The following is a 14970-nucleotide window of genomic DNA, read 5'->3' as shown; positions in this document are numbered from 1 at the left end:
ATTAAAAAACCCGATATTTTACTATTCATAAACTCGTTATAACTGAAATTATTAAAAAAAAAACTTGGTATTTTCATGCTTTAAAAAAATCAGTTTAAGAAACCTGGTATTATAATGCTTTTTTCAAAAAGGTAGACCTTGTTTAAAGCATTTTAAACACTATTTGAGTGTCAAATGAAAATTGTTTGAGGTTTAACATTAATTCTAAATGTTGTAAGCATTACTTTAACAGAGGTTATGAATATTCGATAATAGTGCTATATATCGATTCAAGTTGATGCAACACGTATCGCTTATCGATAAGACGCGCGTGTTTTTTTCGGTGCCGGTGTTAGTCGTCAATGTATTTGTGTAATATTTTGGATGTTTGCAAATTAAACGCTAATAAATAATTTAAAATGAAAACAAATGCTAATATGAGCTATCGGGAGGTTATACCTAAAAACTTGAATCCTGAGGAGTGGATAGATTTGGAAATAAATACAGGTAAGACACACACAACTAACAGTGCTTGCTTCAGATAACCACCGTGTAAATTACTTTTACTTTATTTGGCATAAAACAATTAGGAACACAAAGTACATTGCAGGACATAAAGACCTTTGGGAAATCCGGCAGCTTTTGCTATAATAACCTGAAAAATATTCAAAATAGAAACCGATTCATATATTGGTATGTACATATGTCGCTAACATTATAAATTTGTTGTAATCTGTACACATATTGCAGGCGCACATTTCAAGATATTGTGGAGCTCTCCGAAGTTAGTCTAGATGTCACACTCTTAAAGAACCATCTTCGTCTACGCTTTACTGACGCCGCCGTTTTGAATGTTTCGCTCTCGGAACAGGAAAACAATGTCACCTTGCTCGTGGTCACCGTGAGCAGCGTTCATCGTATCGCATTTCCCATGCAGAACGATGGATCATCAGCTGGAGTGGGAGCCACGGCAGATGTCCAAAAGCATTCTGTGTTTTACGATGTCAATTTAAGCCAGAAGGATCAGAGCACATATTATGTGCTGGATGGAAGTATGGCTGTAAATGTGCCTCAGTTAGCAGCATCCGACATGTCGGAGAATGGCAATGAAGCCTATTTTGCTGTTGACTACCAGTCCAAGTTAATGCTTCACGTTATGAATTGTCGCACTGGCAACACAGTGTCGCACGAAGTGAAAGAGTCAAATTTAATGCCACGTTTTCTATCCAACTTAAAGGGTGCTTTAACGTAAGTCCATTGAAATAACAAAATACTTTGTATTTCAATTAAATTCATTTTAATTTTCAGTGGTCGAGGTGATAATTTGGATGCAGCTGTTTCGATGGTGTTTAGTCACATTGAGGGAGAGATGTATCTCTTGGTGTTATACAGAAATAACGAGCTGCGCTTGTGGTCCGTGTCCACATTGCAAACTGTTGCTTCGCTTAGTTGTGCGGAATCCCATGGAGCTCAAGGACGTAGGTTTTCTTGATATTTAGGCCAATTAATCATTTTTGTAACTCAAAAAATTTTCTTTTTTGTAGCCCTAAATAGTTTAATGCGCAAAGTAGATGACCAAAATTTTTGCGTGTTTCTTTCGCATGAAAAGAATGCGGAGTTCATTTGCCTAAGTATTGTTTCCAATTTAAGCGAGTCAAATGCGAGAACAGTCAACTTAGCTGTAAAAAAAAAAGTACCCGCGCCTCAAATGGACTTAGCAGATTTCGATGCAACATCTTCGCACATTTGGACATTGTGGAGCAATGCTGAGGGGGATTTCAATATGTCTGCGATCTTTTTAGACGTCAACCACACAATCAAATTGGTCACAGCTGTATTGGAGCCACCACCAGACCGATATGGGCTAACGGTGGAGCAGGGTGTGGATCCGCGCGAGGCATACACATCATATATATTTCATCCTGGTCGCTTTGATCATAATGTGATCGCCAAGGCGCTATATGTGAGGTTATTTTACATTTTAACATTGACTTGAATAACATACCTTTTTATAGATGTTTCGACGTGTCAACTTGCAATTTGATATCAAGCAACTAACGACAGCGATGCTTAAGGAGCAGGTGTGCCAAGCTGTTGAAGATGAAATCCAATGCGAACTTAAAGATTTTGTTGTCAGCGACGAGGAGTATTTGGAGATTGCCGCCAGACTTTGGGATCGATTCTACTCTTGCTGTGAGCAATATCACGTCAAGTTCTCCGAGCCTATTGGCCTGGCTGTTTTGGGTGCCATGGATGCTGTTTGTGTTGTTCGTCGACAGTCATTTGCGTTATTACGTCCATGTGAAATGTTGGAACATCTAATGCTGCCAGAGGATCTTACCGGTAACGTCGTAGACTTTGTTGCATCTTATTGTGACAACGATCTGCCAGCAGCAACGAGTTTTGTAAAGCTTATGACTGTCATCACTCAATTGGAGAAGGTTCTAACTGAGGATATTAAAATTGAATTGGATAAGAAATTGTATCAACGAGACGACAATGCCATCAATAGTCTGTTGCTCCAAATTACTTCAGGCGACGAGGAACTTAATAACTACAATGCCGTTATAATTCCGCGAGGATCCATCGACCAAGTACTTCTAAAACTGCGGTCAATTACAAACTTAGACGCTGCCATTAATATGCTACTCGACTTGCTTGCTATTGTCGACCAGGACGCCTATCCAGATCCTGCAAGTAAGCTCAATTCATAGCAATATATTTTATTATAAATTGTAAATTAATTTCTTGTAGATGGCATATCAAGATCGACGCGTTTCTTGCAATCAACTGGAGCATTGTTTGGCAGCGAGTATGGCATTTCCATTCTAGCTGAAACTGTCAAACAAATGTCCACGATACGGTTCGTATAACATCTTTCGAGCAACACTTCAAATTCAATTTTATTTTCGAAATATATTTACAGTTTCGGTGTTTGTCGCAATCTGTTGATTTTGCAGTATATACTTTGTGGGCAGGCTAGTCGAAAGAACTATTCTATCAAGACCAACATTAATTTCTTGAACTCGTATTATACGCTAGTCTGGATATCTGAAACACCAATTTCTCTCAACACACCAGCCAATTTGTAAGCAGATCTACTTAATTAATATTGCTAATGCTAACATTTTATTTATTATTATAAATACAGCGAGGTGTCCATGCAGCGATTGACTCGGGCTCAACTCTTCAGCGGTTACATTCGTCCCTATTCAAGTCAAATTCGACTAAATAGCCAGACCACACTTTTGTGTTTATTTTTGCAATCAAAGGGATTGTTTAGCGCACTTTCGATTCTGATAAAAGATCACAATCAAGCAATAGAACAGTTACCAATGCGCCAGACACTGTTACAGCTTGTTGGATTTATTAATCAAATGCTGTAAGTTGTACATAATTTTTTATAATTTATTTATCAATGGTTTATATTTGACACGGATTTCAGCTGGCCTGAAGCTTGGAATGATGTATTTCCAGAGTGGCTATTTGGTACTTGTCATCACATTATCATTCAGGACTATGTTCGTTTATTATCTGGGTGGTGTGACGAAAAGACTATTTCGCGTATGTAGACAGTATTAAAATGAGGAATAAGTGTATATAAATACTAATCACAAATATGTTTTATTTACAGGATGCTTTATGCGAGCTGTTTCGCTATTGGATTGTGGTGAGCCGCAAAAGGCAATATTTCTGTTTGAACAAGTGGCAGAGAATGTGCTCAAGGAACCGTTTCTGTTTGAACAAGTTTTGAAAAACACGCCGCTTTACTCGAAACTCGAAGGCATTCTCAGCAGACAAGGTATTGTGCCAACAAAGGAGGATTATAAAGTCGCTTTGGTGCACTATTATTTGAAAGTGATACAATTGTTCGAACAACATTCGGCATCAGATTACATCATCCAATTGGCTCAGATGGCAATGAGCAAGCTTCATGTTGACGATCCACAGCTGCCTATGTTCCAATCGATTGTTTTTAACAATCATTTACTGCTGGGTCACTATGAGGAAGCATATCATGCTTTGGTCTATAATGCTGATACTTCGCGACGCAAGGACTGCCTTCGTCAGCTGGTCATAATGTTGTTCCAAAGTAAGCGATTTGATTTGCTCATGCAATTGCCCTATAATTGCTTGCAGGAGGAGTTTGAGAACATTGTCGAGTCCCGTGCACGCTCACTTAGTATTGATCAAAATGAAGTATACAATTTCCTTTATGCTTTCCATGCCAATAAAGGCAACATGAGGAAGGGTAAGATTAAATAATTTATTTCCAATTTTACGCACACATTTACAACTATATAAATCTTACGCAGCTGCAACTGTCATGTATGAGCAGGCAATGCGTTTGCAGGTTGACAGTGATGCTCCCGATGCTCTGCAGAAGCGCTGCTCTGCGCTGTTGGTTTGCATTAACTGTCTGTATTTGGTTGATAAGCGATACAGATGGATTGCAAAACCGACAATTGGGGACGACAAGGTCTTGATGGAACAGGATAATGAAGACGCTACAAAGCTGGACACTGGATGTGTACAAGACGTAATTGTACTTGAATTGGCCGATGTACGTCGAGAGCTGCTGCATGCGGAGGCCCTAAAAGAACTCTCGTATCATCGCAAGGACATGTCCGCTCACGAGATGGCTGGCGCCGAGGAACTTTCCTATCTCTTGGCGACCTGCGGACTCTATACAGCAGCTCTAAAACTCGCCCGTGGCAATGAGTTCTCTGTGCTGCCCATATTCGAGAGTCTTGCAGCCGAGTGTGTTAGCACCACGGAGGATAAGTCTAAGGATTCCTGGGCTTGGTTGCAAAACAATGATTTGGCAGGTAGAATATGCGTGCAGCTTTGTTTTATTAGTCACATACATATTTAATCGTATCTTAAATGTGTTTCTAGATTTGGCGCATCGCAACAATGCAGCAGATATGGCTTGGTCGTTGCTGCAGAAACTCGTTATTGATAATGAACTGAGCGAATCGACTTTAGTTCGCAAAGCTGTTGTTAACCGCATACTCACATTGAATGCATTTGTGCCACAATGGTTGTACGACTCCTACAAGCTGGCCAACAGTCGGGAACTGTTGCATCTCCTGGTGAAGCATCATCGATTGCTCGATGCTAGCGACTTGGCATGCGAGATGATTGGAGGCATGTTGGGAGCTGGCAGTGAATACTTCGACTTCAAGCATTCGGTCAATGTAGCTAATCCACAGCTATCATTTCCTATCAACACTATCGATTTGTTGCTGCATGGTTTAAGGATTAATGGCAAAGAACATCTTGAATATGAAATGGTAACATTTTGGATTAAGGATTGCCATTCGCCACTTTGTTCTTCAAAACATTTTCTATTTGCAGGCACACCTTAAGCTAGAGGAAGAAGTTTCTAGGTACATCGAAACAGTTAAACGCACTACAGAGGACAAAATGAAGCTAGCGATTTTAACGGATCGAGAAAACAGACAGCAACGACAAATTTTTGGTTGAAATAATTTCTCATTTCTCCAGCGCATTTTCGATAGTAATTTTAATAGTAATAAAGATTCAGTAATTATATATTTAGAAATCATCTGTCATTACCAAATCGGCCAGGAATTTCTTGTAAATATTCATAAATTGAGCCACAAAGGCTTCCAAGTGAAATATGTGCTTAGCGCCGTTTTGCATACGATGCTCGTATTGTGTGGCATGTTCCAGTGTCTTTGCTTTGATGGACATATCACAATTGTTGACCAGATGCTCGACAAGGCCGCGAAAAATTATATTCGGCGGCACTCCTTGCGAGAGCAGCTCATACAAACGGTCGCGTATTTTTTCCAATTTCGCTGGCGTTTGCTCACTTACAATCTGATTTGCCGTTTCGCGTAGATATACTTGCCAATCTAGATCGGCGATCTCCTGTTGCGCTGTGAATGGATACTGCTGCACTTTGGACGCTTCGAGCATTAGAAGAGCTCGTCGCAGATTCCGCTCAGATTTATCAACAACCCGCATGGCCAACTCTGGTGGCAACACGAGTCCTTCACGTTTGCACGTGGCTTGTAAAACAGATGTCATCTCTGTGGAGCTGGGCGCAGCTACTCTTATGCCCAAACAACGTGATCGAATAGCCGGAATGATGCGAGATGTGGAATTGACGGATAGTATAATGCGGCATGTGGCGATGTACTTCTCCATGGTTCGACGTAGAGCGTGTTGTGCATCCTTAGTTAGCTCATCGCCCTCCGATATTACAATCACCTTGAACTCGCGCTGACCATTGATGTCGATCTGGTGCGTCTGCGCCACCTGTTTGATAAGATCTATGACTACAGTGCGATCATACATGCCAGCATCCGATGGATTCACTTCCAAATGATAGTTGCTGCTGACCGTCATTACTTCGATCTTACGATTTGATGGCGTTGTAAAGCTCATCGTCTCATTGCGCAACCTTTCTACTCCGACACCATACATTTCGCGTAGAAGGCACATTATGCGCGTCTTCTTTCCAGCTCCCGATGGTCCGTAGAACATTAGATGCGGGAAATCGCTTTGCTTGCAAAGATTGCGCAAATTTTCGGCCTGATCCTATGTATGCAGAAATACTTTTTATAATAAATGAATTTCAGCGGTAACTAAAACTTACTTTGTGATAATCCAATTTGGATAATTCGCGTGGTCTGTATTTGTCTACCCATAGTGCCATGATAACTTAGTAGGAATTTCTTGAAAATGCTAATTATTCTGGCAGTGCGCGCTTTTTTTGGGAAAACAATTGATTGTTTGCCAATCGATACCGATAACTTTTTTAATCCAATAAGCAACTATTCGATAAGAGCGTATACGATACAAATCGAATAAATACGGAAACCTATGTTGATATTGTCTATTTTTACAAATCTAAAATTCTTTATAATTATAATTATAGATTAAAATCTTTATTCTTTTCTTTGTCACATCTAAACTTGTCAAAAACTTTATTTTTTAATTTTATTTTAAACATGAATTCCTTCTTTAATCATCAGTTATGGTCTCCTGTTTAAATGATTTGTTGTTTGTGTACGGAGTAATGGCATATTAATAACTTGATTTGGAGCTGAACTTCTTATCACAAGTATTGCAAATCGTTGAGTTATTACCAGCATGTGTTAGCTGATGCATTCGAAGAGTTTTGCGAGCAGCAAACGTCTTACAGCAATCATTGAAGTCATACTTAAATGGCCGCAACTTCAAATGTACTGCATCATCGTGGTTTTTTAAGTGAAAAAGCTTGGTAAATTTGAGTCCACACTTGTTGCATTGATAACCATCCCTATTACTGTGTCGGGCCACGTGTTCGGTCAACTCTGTCTGACTGCTGTTGCCTTGTGAGCATATTGGGCATCTAATCTGCGGATCCGACCAGTGATTCTTTTGGTGGCGCTTTAAATCGGTAATTTGAATAAAAGTTTTCTCACACACATCGCATTGATATGGTCGCTCGTTTTTGTGTCCCATCAAATGAACACGTAGGGTCTTTGGTAGACCAAATGATCGATCATACCTACATTGATAAGGTCGGATTCCTTCGTGAACTGATTTTACATGATCATTCATATGGTGCTTCTGTTTAAACTTCCGTTGGCAATATGGACACTCATTAGCTGCTTCGCAATGCACTCGTTTGATGTGAGTGTCCAGAAGAGCTTTGGTTTTGTAATGCTTTCCGCAAACTTTACAGGGAAATAGTCCTTCATCGTCAATACCAATTAATTTGTTGTTTTTTTTGGATCTGCATTTGTGTGTTTTATACAAGGACAATTTTCGAAATGCTCGGTTGCATTTTCCACATGCCCCAAGCGAATTATCAGCGCCATTAATTCCACTTGAAGATTTCTCATTGTCAATACCAGTCAATATCGCTGTTTCTTTAATTTTGCATTTATGCGTTTTATATGAGGAAAATCTGTGAAATGTTCGATTGCACTTTCCACATTGTCGAACAACATCACTATTGCCATTTATGGTATTTGAAGGATCGATGCTACTTCAGCTACTTGAAGTATCGATGCCATTGATAATACTTAAAGAATCGTCCTTTTTGTTAGGTCAATCCAATTTCAAATTGATTTTCGCCTTCGTTCTATAAATGAATTAATTATTAACAACAAACTCAAAAAAAATGTTATTTCATTACTTACTACTAAAATTGTTGTTAGCTTATTTGAATTCGAAAAATGTTGAACTTCTTGTAACCGTTTTGGAAACGCCAAAAAAATTTGCATTTATTTTGTGCAAAGCTTACAAACGTCTTTGGATTGAAAATTCTGAAAGCTGGGCTTTTCATCATTTAATCCAGTAAATATGAGGTCAAAAAAGTTATGCAGTTCCGTGTTACTCAATAAGATAAATGTTTCATTTCTGACATTATTTGATGGAAGATTCGGCAAATTGACAAAACATTGTTACTTTTGTGTGGCAGGAATGGCGTATGAGCTGTGGATCGTTTATAAAATCATGGTGCGTCGCCTTTTTTCGTCTTCTAATTTACGTAAATCTTGCAAGCAAGAAGTTTTCCAATGTGTCCTGAGTAATCAGCTGAACTTATCGTTTTATATATACAAATTATCGAATAAATTAAGCAATCAACTTTTTATAATCAATTAATCAATAGTATTGGCTCAATACTACAAAAGTTTAAAACATTTTGACCACTTTGTTAACAGTAAGAAATTCTAATCGAGTTAGTAAATAGAAACAACGAAAAACAAGAAACCTCGGTTTTTTTCGGTTTTCTTCCGTTCAGGTCGAATGTTACGGTTGCCCAATGTGAAAATCCATAAGAAAAAAAAGTCAGTTCGAAACGTAAAAAAACTGAGTGCAGTGGAAAAGGGCTATTAGAGTTGCATCGATAGCTACATCGATAATTTAAGCTTCTTTAAATAAATTCTGTGACGAAAAATTACTGTCGCATCACTGAGAGATGCATCACCAATAATATCGATATTTAAATATATACTTTTTAATTTATTTAATTTCTTTATTTATTAAACTAATTCAAATGTAATAATACCTGCATCGTTGGTATTATTCGTAACTTTTTTGTTGTAACTTGAATATGAAACTAAAATTATTATTTATAGAGTTTAGTGTATGTCGCACATAGAGTGCGATATCGATATTTTTGCACCTCTATTTGCTACCACATACATAAATTCTGCGGCTGTTCTGCGGCATAATCGTGGATAGCAAAATTTGGAAAGGATTTATTTTCTAATAAAAACTAGACATAAGCGCATGGAAAACGGTGTGGAAAATGGCTTAACGCCCGATGGCGAACAATTAGAGGTGCGTGAAAACCAAATGGATGGCAGCACGGACGGAGAGGCTGATGGCGAGGGCGACTCGACGCCACTGCTGCCGCAAACAACAAATGACGATGTAAGTGATGTGGATGGGGAACGCGATATGTCTATGTCGGATGCGGCTGAAGGTGAAGCGGACGCAGAACCCACTCCTGCCGAGGCAGTGGCGCCCTGTCAGATTTCCATACTGGAAGATAGTATGTGTGAAAAAGATGCAGACAGCGATGTGCCTGACGATGAGAATGATGACGAGGTAAGCCAATCTGTTGTACAAATTTTTGTTGCCATATCTACGTACAATATTGTATATATTTTTGGGTATAGGCGAAGGAGAACTATGAGGGATTCAATGGCACTGGTCGCACAGTAACTCTGCAAACTCTAATGGCTGCAAACGTTCTACAGCCAGGCAAATCGCTAATGACAATTGATTACCTGGGACAAAAGTTTGTGGGTGATCTTTTGCCAGATGGTAAAATTAAATCTCAAGAGACTGAAACAATATTTGTAACACCCAGTGCTTGGGCAATGCATTGTAAACGAATCATAAATCCTGAAAAAAAGAGTGGCTGCGGTTGGGCCTCTGTAAAATACAAGGGCAAAAAGCTAGATGCCTATAAAAATACATATTTGCGAAAGTGTGCTTTGCAAAAGGAGTCAACGCCAGAGGATGGTGAACTAGGTAAGATAACATATCTTATTAAAGACTATTCAGAATGATAAACGTATTTTGTTTTTCTGATAGACGCCGAACGCAAAACTGAATCACCAGATTTAATTGTGAAACGTACAGTATTTCAGCACAATACTGTGACCAATCGCAATATTATTCAGTAAGTCTTTCGCTATATTTTAGTGTTTATGAGTTGTTTACTGCAAATTTTACTTTTTATTTCTAGCGATGCCAATATGTTAATTGAGGCCGTGCCGTTCACTTCATTGGGCAAATTACAACCTTTTCTATTGACAATCACATCCTCCGCTCTTTTGCTAGCTGATTTCCATTGCCATTTGACCGTACGCGAAGTGTGCGGATATTTGGGAGGTACTTGGGATATGAACACGCACAGTGAGTCCGGAATTAAATGTACACCTTATGTGTGTGGCATGAAACTGTAATGTTTTGTTTTATTTTTGGATTTGCAGCATTGACAATAACGAAAACGTATCCATGCCGCAACACCCGCTTCGATCGCCAACGGGCCGGAGAAGTAGAGCGGGATATACAGAAAATGATGTTACAAGATCAAGTTTTGCTTGTTGGCTGGTATCACTCGCATCCCAAGTTTCAAGCTGAGCCGACATTACGCGATTGCGATTCACAACTAGACTATCAGATACGCATGCGAGGTGCTAGCGATCTAACATATACACCATGCGTTTCACTTATTATTTGTAAGTACAAGGTGCTCGTGACGCCTAGGTTTTAGTTTGCATTGTTAATATAAGTTTCAATTATTTGTTCTTTCGAAAAATATTTCCTACTAAATTCATTCGTAGTCATATAGATAAGAATTTAAAAAAAAAATCAAAACATTGTTTTGTAACTGAAGAATAGATTTTTTTTTTTTAAGGAACCGTAAAATCTAACTTATTTTCATAAAAAGGTTTTAATCAGTGTGTTCGGTGTTTTTTATGCAATTTTAATGGTTCGGTTCCTGATCCGGTTTAATTCCATTTAAATTTGAAGCTCAAAACGAAACAAAATTGGACTGCCATTAATAAAGATCTCTTGTTGTCTTTCTAGCCCCTTATTACGAAGAAAACCCAACTCTGGAGTCGGTAGTGAAGTGTATATGGATAGTGCCGCCAAATGAAAATAAACAGGCCATGGAATATGGACGACCAATGTTAATGCAATATTCGGTGCTGCCCGATAAAGAGATACCAGAAGAGGTGCGGACTGAAATTCAATCGTGCGTCGATTATTATACTCAGTATCGTGGCGAGATTGTCAAGTTTCGTAACATTTACAACAACGATGTTAGCTACATCGAGAAATTGAAAAACACTCTGTATCCAAAGTTTCCATCGAAGCAGAGTGATAAAGCATTGTGGAATTGGTTATGTGCCGTCCTAGACTGTGAACAGGAAGACGATTTCATACCACCGAAGACTATTAAGATAATTGATAATGATGACGATGATTTGATAGTTAAGATGGAAAAGGCGACGCAGCAACAGTCACAGTCGCAATCTGAGTCGATGAATGATATTAAACTGGAAGAGCAGAAGCTCAAAGAGGAACCATTGGGAGAGATTATTCAATTGAATTCCGTCGAAGAAGTGTCTCGAAAGATAGAGGATGAAACGACACTGCAAGCTGAGCAAAAAGCTAGCGAGCTTAAAGTAATGTCGCTGCAGGAACAACTTTGTATGCCATCGGGACTTAATATGAATCCAGTTCGTATGCTATCACCATTGGCAACGCCAAATCCAACGAACCATACTCCAGCCACAACACCAAGTGCCGTGGTGCCACCGATACCGCTGACTGCTTCTGCCAACCAGTTGCCGCCTCCACAGGTCCCACTGGTGCCCCAGATACCGCCAGTGAATAGCATTGCAACAAGTTCTGTCCAAGCACAATCTGTATCACCACGAGACAGTCCCACAAATCTTCAATTACAATCGAATGCTGCCAGTCCTGCAAAGTTTGAGCTTCCAGTGCGGGCCTCGCCATCGCCAGCTAAATCGGATGCCTCGTCGCACACATCCCGCACACGAAATTCGCCAGCACCAAGTCCTGGCAAGTTTAGTGTTAGCGACATTGCCCGAAATAGTCCAAGTTTGACACCGAATAAATATGATGCACTGACCTCGGTGCCATTAGTGCCGCCATCTGCAGCGTGTTTGCCAACAGCCAATGACTTGATGGCAGCTAGTTTGGCACAGCTAGCTGGCCAATTACCGCCCAATTTTCTGCAGGCAGATCTGGCCGCTCTCTTTCAGCAGCAACAACGCAAGGATTATGGCAGTTCATCGCTTAATCAATTGGCTGCAGCAGCGGCTAAAGTTGGTGGCTCAAAACAGTCCAACAGTGCGACAGCGCTAGGTAATCTTAGCGATCCCAATGTGGCAGCGGCTGTGGCAGCCTATTCCAATAGTTTCAACATGCCGCTTCCCACGGCCAGCAACACGGGAAGCATAAGCGGCAGCAGCAATACTAACAACAGTGGCAGTAACAGTGGCAGCAAGTCAAAAATGGAACGATCTTCTAAGTCCTCGGCGTCATCGTCATCATCGAATTCTAGCTCATCATCGAACTCGTATAAAACAAAGCTCATGAAAGAACTGGACGAGCTCAAGAATGATCCGCTTAAGATGAGCGAACTAATACGTTCGCCTGAGTATGCGGCTCTGCTCTTACAGCAAGCAGAGGCCTTGGGTGCTACCACACTTGGAACGTTGGGCTTTGGCTCTGATTTAAGTTATTTGACAGGCAGCAATCAACAAGCGACAAATCCAACAAGCAGCAAGTCGTCAAAATCAACATCGGCTGCATCTTCATCATCGTCGGCGGCAGCTGCTGCTGCTGCACTCAATGCTGACTACAACAATTTAATTCAAGCGTCTAAGCTGCTGGGCTATGATTCCTACATGCAGCAGCAGAGCAAGCAGAGCAATGACCTCAATGCGTTCCTACAGCAGCATATGGCTGCAGTTGCTGCAGCATCAATACCGCCGCCACCTGTTACTACCAGCAAGAAACAACAGCATCAGCAGCAGCAACAGCAGCAACAACAATCAGCCCAAGCCGACTACACAGCATTATTACAGACCTACACGAAATTGTTTGATCCGAACAATCAATTTGCCGCTGCAATGGCTGGAACCGGAAGCAAACATATGAGTGGAGCTCACAATGAGCTGTCTGCATTGCTGGCTGCTGGCGCAAGTGGCATGGCTGCTGCCGCCGGTGGCGCTGCCAGCGCAGTTAGTCTCAAGCAAAAGCAGAAGGACATGCAATCGGATATGCTTAATCAACTGCTGCAACTGGAGAAGCATGATTCAGAAATTAAAGCGTTGCTATATCGCCAGAACAAGGCAGCCGCCGATTTGGATGCGCTTTTTGCAGCGCCATCAGGAGCGACTGCAGCAGTTGCTGTAACAGGTAACTCTTCAAAATCCGGCAGCAGTTCAGCGGCAACGGGCGTACCATCACCATCTACTCTATCAAACTCTGCGGCTTACTACAATGCACTGGCCCAGGAGAAAATGCAGGATTATGCGGCATTCTTTCAGCAGCAGCATGGAAAATATGGAATACCAGATCCGCTGTCTAAGTCAACGTTAGCAGCAAATAATATGTTTATGTCCCCTTCGGCCCTGTTCAAGATTCAGCAGGAATCTCTGTCGGCCATGATGATGAAGCCGCCCAAATCGACAACACCTTCGTCGGCTCGAACTAGAGAATCATCTGCGTCGCCGGCATTGGAGCGACTTACACCTACCAAGTCCATAAGCAGCGGGGGCGGAGGCGGTAGCATAATTGGAAATGCCAATTCAGGTAGCAAATATAATTTTAGTGCTGTCGATTTGGCAATATCCAGTGTGCCCTCAAACACGCCGTCACCAGCGCCGTCGGACGGTAGCAGCGGTTCATCGCATCGACGTCCATCTCCGGATCTAAGCCGTCTGTACGGGGAATTGGCACCGCCAGGTGCCCTACTTGGCAATGCATTGCCTAAGAAACGAATGGAGTTTGCATCGGTAGCTGATTTAGCTGCTCCCCCGCCAGCGAAAATACCGAAAAATAATGTTGGGGATGATGTCTTGAATTTATCACATGATTAGGATAGGCGACAAGGCGCTTCTACTGACGAGTGTAGTATGTCCCAGTGAACGCAGTATTTTCTCAGCAGTATCTATCCCCCATTCTCAATATAATGTTAAGTGAATCTCTTCCCAAACTCATACCCATGACTTAAATCGCCTTTCTAAGATGCCTGTGCATTCGAATTGAAATTGTAAAATGCAGATTGGCATGGAAAGCAAGAGAAATTAAGAAAGTTCCGCATGTCTACATAGATATTAATTGCAATTAATTTAAAGGAATATTCATTGAAAATCAGTTGAAATTAGCACTCATACTGCATGGCGTATCATTTGTAATAAATTTGATATATTTGCAATATGTCCAGAATGTAGATAAGTACAGAAACAAAAACAAACACATATACATATAAAAGTAAAGATAATGATATTAAGATATACAGATACATATGTATTGCATTCCCAAAGTTGGGTATATTTAGTGCTTGATGTCCTTAAACATTTAATTTATACAATAAACTATTCTAGGTTTAAATAATGCACAAAGGTACTTTAAGTATTTTAATATAGTACACTCAGATACATAAATGCATACAAACATGAACCTACACAAACTTACTGCATACATATATAAAATGTATTACCTATAACATAATTTCAAATTGACTTTGCCGCAATAAAATATTTAAACTAGTTTCTTAGTTTACAATATTAAATAGAAAATAAATTAATTTCTGGATGTTCACAACAGACTTTATATGGGTAGTTTTGCACAGGTAAGTTTAATTTGCGAACAGCATTTAATTGAGCAACATCGTATTTACCGATTTACATATTTACAAACAATATTTCCCTGGTATATATTCTTTATATTAGTGACAAGAAG

At 40.2% G+C, this 14970-nt stretch overlaps 3 protein-coding genes across 3 annotated transcripts; 2 read left to right on the top strand and 1 right to left on the bottom strand.

Moving 5' to 3' along the window:
* The first annotated feature begins 306 nt into the window (after nt 1-306).
* Nucleotides 307-5481, top strand: LOC117564130 (nuclear pore complex protein Nup160 homolog). Its single transcript, XM_034242790.2, has 14 exons — nt 307-486; nt 570-672; nt 730-1227; nt 1288-1457; nt 1524-1942; nt 1995-2676; nt 2734-2842; nt 2906-3067; nt 3131-3361; nt 3425-3543; nt 3614-4231; nt 4296-4808; nt 4879-5276; nt 5341-5481. The coding sequence occupies exons 1-14, from the start codon at nt 399-401 to the stop codon at nt 5467-5469; spliced, it is 4239 nt and encodes a 1412-aa protein (XP_034098681.1). The 5' UTR covers nt 307-398; the 3' UTR covers nt 5470-5481.
* A 29-nt stretch (nt 5482-5510) lies between these two features.
* On the bottom strand, nt 5511-6769 carry LOC117564132 (replication factor C subunit 3). The gene is made up of 2 exons (XM_034242792.2): nt 6611-6769; nt 5511-6552 (listed from the first exon to the last, which is right to left on the bottom strand). The coding sequence occupies exons 1-2, from the start codon at nt 6668-6670 to the stop codon at nt 5542-5544; spliced, it is 1071 nt and encodes a 356-aa protein (XP_034098683.1). The 5' UTR covers nt 6671-6769; the 3' UTR covers nt 5511-5541.
* A 2352-nt stretch (nt 6770-9121) lies between these two features.
* On the top strand, nt 9122-14777 carry LOC117564140 (MPN domain-containing protein CG4751). The gene is made up of 6 exons (XM_034242803.2): nt 9122-9561; nt 9633-9990; nt 10054-10141; nt 10208-10377; nt 10455-10703; nt 11056-14777. Exons 1-6 carry the CDS (start codon nt 9241-9243, stop codon nt 14103-14105), a joined length of 4236 nt encoding a protein of 1411 aa, XP_034098694.1. The 5' UTR covers nt 9122-9240; the 3' UTR covers nt 14106-14777.
* The last annotated feature ends 193 nt before the right edge of the window (nt 14778-14970 follow it).

The sequence above is a fragment of the Drosophila albomicans genome, chromosome 2L, assembly GCF_009650485.2.
Source record: "Drosophila albomicans strain 15112-1751.03 chromosome 2L, ASM965048v2, whole genome shotgun sequence".
Taxonomy (NCBI): Eukaryota; Metazoa; Arthropoda; class Insecta; order Diptera; family Drosophilidae; genus Drosophila; species Drosophila albomicans.
This window is presented reverse-complemented; position numbering and strand designations above follow the sequence as displayed.

Excerpts from the sequence above, each read along its gene's own strand:
- LOC117564130 (XM_034242790.2), top strand. The coding sequence starts at position 399 with ATGAAAACAAATGCTAATATGAGCTATCGGGAGGTTATACCTAAAAAC. Across the intron at positions 487-569 it reads AGATTTGGAAATAAATACAG|GAACACAAAGTACATTGCAG; the intron begins GTAAGACACACA and ends TAAAACAATTAG. Across the intron at positions 1,943-1,994 it reads TGATCGCCAAGGCGCTATAT|ATGTTTCGACGTGTCAACTT; the intron begins GTGAGGTTATTT and ends ACCTTTTTATAG.
- LOC117564132 (XM_034242792.2), bottom strand. The coding sequence starts at position 6,670 with ATGGCACTATGGGTAGACAAATACAGACCACGCGAATTATCCAAATTG. Across the intron at positions 6,553-6,610 it reads CCAAATTGGATTATCACAAA|GATCAGGCCGAAAATTTGCG; the intron begins GTAAGTTTTAGT and ends CTGCATACATAG.
- LOC117564140 (XM_034242803.2), top strand. The coding sequence starts at position 9,241 with ATGGAAAACGGTGTGGAAAATGGCTTAACGCCCGATGGCGAACAATTA. Across the intron at positions 9,562-9,632 it reads ACGATGAGAATGATGACGAG|GCGAAGGAGAACTATGAGGG; the intron begins GTAAGCCAATCT and ends TTTTGGGTATAG. Across the intron at positions 10,704-11,055 it reads ATGCGTTTCACTTATTATTT|CCCCTTATTACGAAGAAAAC; the intron begins GTAAGTACAAGG and ends TTGTCTTTCTAG.